The 9,497-nt window shown below is 34.2% G+C and overlaps 1 protein-coding gene across 1 annotated transcript; it reads left to right on the top strand.

The window, feature by feature from the left end:
- The first annotated feature begins 461 nt into the window (after nucleotides 1-461).
- On the top strand, nucleotides 462-9,108 carry LOC145790301 (putative zinc finger protein At1g68190). The gene is made up of 3 exons (XM_082868059.1): nucleotides 462-600; nucleotides 6,553-7,202; nucleotides 8,464-9,108. The coding sequence occupies exons 2-3, from the start codon at nucleotides 6,645-6,647 to the stop codon at nucleotides 8,809-8,811; spliced, it is 906 nt and encodes a 301-aa protein (XP_082724185.1). The 5' UTR covers nucleotides 462-600; nucleotides 6,553-6,644; the 3' UTR covers nucleotides 8,812-9,108.
- Nucleotides 9,109-9,497: the final 389 nt, after the last annotated feature.

The following is a 9,497-nucleotide window of genomic DNA, read 5'->3' as shown; positions in this document are numbered from 1 at the left end:
GATTTGTCTCTGGATTCGTAGATAGAGAATGTTTGAAAAAATGACTATTTTATTTAATTTTTACAAAAAAAAATTAAATTAAAATTTAAAATAATAATTAAATAATTTAACTTTTTAATTATTTTAACAAAAAAATCAACATCTCAAACGGGCCTATTGCTCGTGGTCCATCCCCCGCCAATAATTCCCTGCAGGGCTAAGGTCACCCGCCATCCCCATCTTGGACCTTAGGTTACGTGGCGAAATCCCAATCGACGCAGCAACTACACTTTCTGGATCAACGTGACGCACTTCACGTGAAAACCGATAACATTAACGTTGACGTGCCCACTTCACTCCACGTAACCACGTCCACGTAGGATCGACTAAGCACGTCAGATTAAAAAGGTATCGAAAGAGAAAAAAGATGAAGCAGGTAACAGAAAGGTCACAAGAAGTGAAGCTCAAAAAAGCTCTCTGATAAATGAACATATAGCATAGATATACATATATGCATTTCAACTATTTTCTCCCTCGAGAATGGCGAAGACCGGTTAGGGTTTCTGAAGAGTGAAGATATTGTCTTTGAACGAAGCTTTTGGGTTGAAATCTTAGTCGCAGGTTCGTTTAACTGGAAACTAATTTGAGGGTTTATTGCTTTAATCTGTTTTTCATTTTCATTTGTGTTACTGTGGATTGTTGATTGATATTTGAATTTTAAGTTTATCATTGTAGCTTTGCTTAGTGATTAGATTCTCAATGAAAGAGCATTTGATCTATTTGCTCATGGTCGGTGAATTAAAATTATATTTCTTCAAATTTTCGATTCAAAGCTCAGGTTTGATACTAGTTTCTAAGAGAGAGAGAGAGAGAGAGAGAGAGAGAGAGAGAGAGAATTGAAACCAAAAAAAAAAATCAAAAAATATTGAACTTAATCATTAGATTCTCAAATAAAAGAGCATTTGATCTATTTGCTCAATTGTATGTGAATTAAATTAGATTTCTTCTAATCTTTGATTCAAAGCTGAGGTTTGATACTAGTTGCTGAGAGAGAGACAGGGAGAATATAAAAAATTAAAAAATTAAAAATTAAAAAAAAAAACCCAAAAAATATTGAAGAAAGAAATTACACTTCGATGGAGTATGGTATACCCCATTTGCTTTTCCTTTACTTGGTTGAGTATGAGGTGTCATTATTGTTAATGATTTTGGATGCAAATTATCATCTCATTCATGGATCTCATGATTTTGGATGCTCCATACTATATGAGTGATAAGACTGGTGTTACCAGAAAATGCTAACACCTTAGCATTTACGCTTTGGAACGCAAGTTTCGAAACATGGTACACTTTTATTCCAAAATGATAAATTTAGCGATCCAAACCAATCCCGTAATTTTTCCTATGCTTTTCATTAAAAGTTCTCCTTAATAGGGAAAAAATTATATATAATGAACTAAAATTTAGATGGAGTGGAGTTTTGAATTGACAAAATATAAAACAATGGGTCATAATGCTCTTTGAACTATGTTGAACAATTGATTTACAATATATTGGATGTCATATTAAGAACGCCACCCTTGTTGTACCACGTTTTAGAGCATGCGGTGTACCACGTTTCAATTCTTGTTCCTCGTACCAGAACAATCAACATTCTAGGTAACATAGGACAGGACAGTCATGGGAACAAGAAGGGGAAGGTGGGAATGGAGACGGAACCCATAAGGAAAGGATACTTTATTTTCAACTTTTTGTTTGGTTGAGTAGCATTTTATTTTACTATTATACTTTTACATATTAACACAAAGGTGTTACTTGAAAGGCAAAATTCTAACATAAAAGATTCATTACTTTCTCTCTTCCTCGGACTAAAAAGGGAATGTATTCAAGCTAGATTAGGGTTGAATCCAATTCAATAAGAAAATACATTGATCGTGTAATCTGACATATGGTCAATACGGATATGTTAAACATCCGATCAAGTATGGTTGTCTAATTTTGTTAACAATAATAGTTCAAAAATTTAGACATATACATTGAATTCAAATGATATTGTACTCGTATTTTCATAATGCAATATTTTGTTGAAATATTAATCATTTTAAATTATGTAAATATAAGCATTTTTGTCCATTGTTGATATGTTTTGTTTTTAAGAATATAGAGCTTAACTCAATATGCCGTTATCCCAATCACTAGGGGTTTAGCTATATGAATCCATTTGCCCATTGCTGGAATACCCTGTTTGAAAAATTCTCAGGATCCATGTATATGAAGTATTAAAGTGTGACTATCAAGGTACAAAATTTCGTTTTGTTTCCATTGAAACAACCAAAACATTTGTTTCCTTGGAAATTGAAATGATTCATTGATGGAAAATTTCAATATTTCCATTGAACCATACCAAACACACCAAAACACTATGGAACATACCAAAACAATGAGTTGTTTCTATGCCTAGTAGGAATATCCAACAATGGTAATTTCTATAAGCCCCTTTTTGTCATAGGAAAAGATTTGAGAACACAAAAATCTTAAATTTACTAGAGAATCTAAGAAACTAGAAAGGAGAAGAGGAGGTGATAAAAAAAAAGTATGATTGAGTTACTTTTTCTTTGTTACCACAAATGTTTTTCCCCCCCTTTTTTTTCTTTTATTTTCATCCCAACTACTACTAGAATTTTGCATTATTTTATATTATTTCTTACAATGGCAAACCCTCTTCCCCAACTCTGCCGTTAAACATTTGGTTTATGAGCTTCCTAGATTCTTTGATCTCAACATGTTCAATTATTTATTGAGAATTCTAATAACCTCTTGTATAGGTTTAGCTTTTGTTTCCAAATATTTTCATATGTTTTTTATATTCTTTTGTCATTTCTCTTATGCTTCCGAAACAAATATATTTCAAAGCTATCCAAAACAACATACCAACATATCAAATTTGATCCTTGGTGTATAAATTTTAGGGGTTTTTAAGGATAGATCCCATTTATGGATCTTGTATAGTATTTATTTAGTCCTATCTATGTTCTGTTAACCTTAGAGGTCCCACACTGTATTAAATGACCAAAATACCCCGCAATATATATACATCGTCTAATTCTCTGACCTAGTGGGACTCACATTTGTCGTCTCTTCTCTACGACCGCCATTGTTTCGCTGACTCTGTCATAGTTGCCACTTCTCTGTTGCCTCCACAGTTTTCGAGGACCCCATTGTCTGGTGTCTCATGGAAAAAATAAGTGCATGAGCTTCACATGATAGGAGGTGATGGAAAATCTACAAGTTGATTTCATATACTAATTAACAATACATAACAACTATTTGAGAAATATATAATTCAACACTCTGTGGGTGGAAGCACATTTTAGCTTTGGGAAACGCTTGAATTTAGTTATGAATATGGAGGGATTACAAACATCTAATATGTAATCCAAATTCTCAGAGATTACATATTACAAGAAATGTGGTTTTGCCATGCCATAGTTTCAATTCTCAAAGATTACATATTACATATGTATAATTTTTAAATATATATATATATAAACAATCTGGTTAAATATTACAATAATCTAGGGTTTGTTGCAAAATCATACTTTTGCAAATTGTTAAGCGATTCACATTTAATGAAGAGAAAAGCTAACTGCACAGGAATTTTTCCCAGAATCAACCCACATGTGCGCCCCACACAAGTGGGTCCCACCCTTTGTGTTTGTTCTGTGTTTGGTTCTATGAAAAAAAAATCATGCATGTAGCACAGCTGTTTAATGAATTTGGGATTTGGGACTATGAAATTTGGAACTAGGATTTTATGAAGAATTTCACACTTTGAAACTGCTCACTGTGAGAGAAAAATTCGTACTGTGAAACTTCACACTGGTAAAATTGAGAGTTGTCACTACACAAAGTGTGGGAATTGGGAGCACCTATGAAGAAGTGAAATTCTATATTATTGTCAAAGTGTAAAATCCATATTGTGAAACTTCATGGGAATTGAGGATTGCACTTCTGAAGAAGTGAAATTCTACTCTTCTAGCATAAAATTGACTGTGAAACTTCAAGCAATTGTTGGAATTGAGGATTGCACTTATGAAGACGTGAAATTCCACACTTCTCTATTGTCAAATTGTGAAACTTTACACTGAAATTCCACACTTTGGGACCCAAAAAAGTGTTATTTTTTATTTATTTTTTTACATAATTTCATATTCAATTGAGATATTGTTTGATAGATCTCATCAAGTATAATTTTTATTGAAACAAATGTGTATAATAAAAGTTATAGAATTTTAAACTTTGAAACACACAAACTCAAAAAATTTGCCAAGTGAGTGTGTCTCATGTGCGCTGACTTCTTTCTTAGATCTCTGCATGCATAGATAAAAGGTGAAAAGGTCCAACATTTTGCTGAAAATTTGAAAAAACAACTTAAGTTTTCAATATTTCATATAATGGTACTTTATGGGATAACTAAAATAGTTATGGGACCTATTGGAAAACAAGGACATGAAGTGGGACTTATCACTAATTTCCCCTACACTTTATGTTGGCCATCAACCTGCCACAACCCCCTCTTTTCTTCGAGCTTGGGACTGGCTTGGTAAATCTATACTTGTTATTGAAGTTATATCTAGCAAGTACAACTTTGATAAAAATAATAATAATAATAACTTTTGCAATTAGATTAGACCACTCTAAATTGTGATCATTTTAGTAGTTAATGGATAAATTGATTGTATCGGATAACGATTCACAACCTGTTGCTGACTCTGGATTGTTGGATTGAATCTTGAATATATGGAAGTCCAATACTTGACATGCCTACCTATTTTTTTAAGGTGCTTGACCCAGACAAAATCCTTCCTTTTCATAAATTGGAGTTTAAACATTTTTCTTAGAACTAGAAGGGAAAAACAAAATATGATTGTGCATGATGTTGAGCTCCAGTGCCTCTGTTAAATCCTTTCATAGTATCTTGTAAAATTGCTAAGGTCAGATTAGAGGCTCACCAACTCAAGACAAGAGAATTGATGACCACTGATGGCTAGATGTTTTTTTTTTTTTTTTTTTTTTTTTTTTTTTTTTTTTTTTTTTGATCGGCAAAGAAAATCTTTATTGATGAAGGTATGCAAAAAGTATACAGGACATCAATAAAGAGGAGCTTGGAGCTAACTAAAGCTCCAAGCGCCAGTTGGTGAGAAACCAATAACAAACCAAAACAAAAAGAAGCAGAAGAGGAGCATAACAGAAAAACTAAACTTCACCCAAGCCACTGACATCACCAATTCACCCAAGCCATCACCAATCCACTGAATTGATATACCTGGACAGCATCTATAACACTGCAGAATAACACAGCCATTCAGAACCATTCAGCATCTTAATCGTAAGGAACAGAACCACATTCGCCCCAGCAGACTATAACCACACAGCCATTGCTAACATATTAATGCCGAGCATGAACAAAGAAGAGGGAGAAATCTAGATTTTTACATGTACCATGCCTAGATCTTTGTATAATTATGTTTAGGGTCAATTTGACTAAGGTTTTGATGTACTTAATAAATTAGAATTTTGCTTCACAGATTTTATGACTTTTTATTAGGTTTTAGGTGTCAAGTTTATTTCAAAAAATTTGCAAATTGTTTGATATGAGCTATAGGAGTCACCCATGAGTTGTCTTGTGCATCAAATTATGTTATTGGGTTTTATGTGGAGTCTTTATCTTTATTAGGTTTTGAATATTCTAGTTAGTCAAAATTTCTTAATTTCTTATTTTTTAAATCATATTCCTTGTACGAATAGGAGAAGTTTAGTAACCTATAAATATGAGTGCAATCTTTCTATTCATAGGAATTGAGTTTTCGAGAATTGTACGAAGCTTTTTTATGGCAGCTCCAACAAAATTCACCATATCAATCATTCATGTCATATTAATAATCCTAGTTGCCTTGGAAAAGGAAACCAATCACAATAATAATGATGCCACATCCCTGTCTAAGTGAAAGAAAAGAGTGGGCAAACTTGCCAGCATCTTCTTCTTCTTCTTCTTCTTCTTCTTCTTCTTCTTCTCTCTCTCTCTCTCTCTCTCTCTCTGTGAAGATTTTAGCAAATCTTGTTGATATGATTAATAATTTATCCAAAAAAAAGAAAATGATATGATTAATTAAATCGTGTGTTGTTTACTTTCATCACAGGAATCATAACAATATTTGTATATTTTGATATAATACTTAATATTCTTCCACACCATTGGGGTGGAGTCCTGATGTTCATCTTTATCTCTTTTGATGTTTCTTTTGAACTTTACCATAGTTATCTAGTAGGAGAAATACTTGGTAAAAAATCAGGTCATTATTCTCCTCTTTATAAGTAAACATGTGTGTGTGTGTGCGTGTAATATGCTGTTTCGAAGTGTGCTGTTTCCTTGTATCTGCTTCCAAGCTGATACTGCAGTTTAGAATTTGTATTTGGTGGGTGTATTGTAAATTTAGTTGGCAATGTTCATTGTGGTAGTGAATTACAAACAAGAAGATGTACTAACTTTTGTGGGTATTCTGTTATTGACAGGGAGACCCTTCATCAATATGGGTTCATGAATTGATCAGCTGGTGATATTTATAGCTCAAACATTAAACTTGAACATATGAAATGATGATATTATGGGATCTTTAAGTTTTGTGAATAAGAAGATGGACAAAGTTTGTGAATTCTGCATGGGATTGAGACCAGTTATTTACTGTAAGGCAGATGCAGCATATCTTTGCCTTTCCTGTGATGCAAAGGTTCATTCAGCTAATGCTCTTTCAAACCGGCATCCCCGAACCCCGGTGTGTGAAGCATGCAGATACCGCCCAGCTCATGTTCGATGTTCTGATCATAGGATGTTTATGTGTCATGGCTGTGACTGCAGTCTGCATAAGGACTCCTCTCAACATCAGAAACAAGTGATTAGTAGTTTCATGGGGTGCCCTTCTGCTAAGGATTTTGCAGTGCTGTGGGGTTTTGAATTAAATAAATTGGAGAACAGTACTCTTCAAAATCAGTTCGTCTTGACTTCATGTGTGTCAGTGGATACTGGTGTTAAGACTTCAAACTTTCCAAGACAATCTATGTCTAGTCCACAGACTGGAGGCCCTTCATTAGCATCCCAGGCGACCACTGTGACTTCAATCCTTGGTGCAGAATATGAAGTTGGACTGAGCAGTCAACACACTGAGGTAGGTGTGAGTTATCTGAGTTTAATAATTGTCATATCCATATATATGTTTGCTTGAAATATCCATTTTTATTTTTGCTTGAATCCTGAGTTTCTTTTTGTTGCCATTTTATCATTTTTCAAAGTGTTCTTTATTCTAGTTGATTGCTGTCAATCTAGTGTTCAATCTTTTTTTATAGCCCTAATGATAAAGCTTTGGGCTTATAATAACGCTGACATTTTAGTTAATAATTCAAGTCCACCATACAGAAAACATGATATTGCATATCAAAATCATCATTGATCTTCATCTAGAAGAATGTACCCATTATCCGTTTTTCATGTCTTTGCATTGTGATTGCTAATTATTTATCATCTTCAAATCATTTCTTGTAGTTCTATAGTCCTGATGTTAGTTTCTTACCTGTTACCCATTACCATTTTGATCATATGCTATGAATGCAGAGTCAAATTTTCTGTTGATTATTTATTTATGTCAATGACTTGTATTACTTGTTTGATGCTTAACAGTAGCCCCATTTGTCACAAGACTCTCCACAAATTTGTACAGGTTACCAACCATCTTTTTGTCCGTTGATGATTGGTCGTTCGTTGTTGAAACCACATGGCCCCTGATGGCCCTTTATCATCAGCAATTAAACCCAATTGCTCCTGATCTTGTCGAATCTGTCCAACCACATAACACTGCTGGTCGCTAACTTGATAAAAGATGGTTCTGTATTTTATTGGAAGCTTTCTGGTTTTTGATAGCCTGTGATGAAAGGGACAAGATTTGGGTTTATTGTCCACAAATAATTAAACTGTCAATGTACTTCTGCTGATTTTTATACTAATGCTAAGGACTTTCTCTTGATATGTTTACCATATGTCATACAACAAAACCTGTAACAAAGTTCCAAACTAGATTCATGTAATCATGTTTTCCTCTTTTAAGTTTTAGCTGTCTTTCCTTCTCGTATCCTCGTCTGTTAGGGTTTGGTAGGATTTGAATGTGAACGGCATTCCTTCTCCCAATGAATTCTAGTTGATGTAGATCATGCTCAACACTTGTAGCATGCAACAAAACAATTTTTGCCATGTTAATAACTATTATATCACTGTGAACAAGAAGGTCCACTGTTGTTGTTGAGTTCCAGCCTTCAATGACTTTTTGGGGGGCTTCCACCATGACACAGTGTAATGTGCTCCATTTGTTTCTTTTTAAAAACTACAAAAGCCTGTAGCTAATGTATCCATTACCCCTGTGGTGCTTCATCTTGTAGGTATTTAACAAAGGTAAACAGCAACAAGACACGTGCATTATTCTTCAACAGATTTTTGACTTGGAGAGGCTTCAACTCACTGAAGGAGACAAGAATTCATCTTTAATACGTGGCAAGCAGACAACTGGCATATCTTCATCTACATATGACACATCATGGAAGCTTGATCAGTCTTTCCAGCATTCGCTTGGTCTTGGTGCTGATCCCCATCAGGAGCTAAATGTAGAATATTTTTCTTCACCATTTCCTCCATTAGAGAACTTAACTTTGTCTTCAACTGTGGGAAACCATTTGCAGGGAGAGCCCCTTTGGCAATGCAGAAGTCCAACTCAGAGTTTCCAGGTTTGATCATTTACATTTCTAGACATTCCATTGTGCCATTGATGCAATAAATTACATTATATTTGTTAAGACATTGATCCATCAATACTTCTGGTGCTAAGAGGATGCATAAGTTTTTTCTCTTCCAATTAGCACATGCATGTATTATTGCTGGAAGCAATGCTTTCCATGAGAGGGCGGCGTAAGATGCACGTCTGTTGATTTTGTTCATTTTGGTTTACCTTTTGTTAAATTCTGTGTTGCCATGATTTCACTGAGAATATTCAGACAATATCAATAAATAGCTTATAAAAATTTCATATTTAAGTGTGGTGGCTATTATGGCACTTGATCAAGTACCATATGACTCTCATCTATTTTAGGCAAGAAGCGGATATAAATTTAGATACGCTCAGCCTTGCCATTTTAGCAGGCACTTCAATGCAATTTTCAGGGTGTATCATAACCATAGTTCTAAATCGCGGTATCGGGTAACGTAACGGTATCGATCGCGGAGTATCGGTATCGGGAGTATCGACCGATACGTATCGGGTATCGGGCGTCACGGCTGTGAAATTTCAAAAATCATTAGCAATTCCTCTAAAACTCAATTTTATGTATTTTTTGACTCTTTTAGCCTTAATTTATCACATTTTAATCAAAATTTTGATATGTAAAGACACTTTTGACTCATTTTCAACTAAATGATATGT

The sequence above is a fragment of the Camellia sinensis genome, chromosome 5 (genome assembly GCF_055761805.1).
Source record: "Camellia sinensis isolate YWXY chromosome 5, ASM5576180v1, whole genome shotgun sequence".
NCBI classification, from domain to species: Eukaryota; Viridiplantae; Streptophyta; class Magnoliopsida; order Ericales; family Theaceae; genus Camellia; species Camellia sinensis.
The sequence above is the reverse complement of the archived record's forward strand: the minus strand, read 5'-3'. Positions and strand labels throughout refer to the sequence as shown.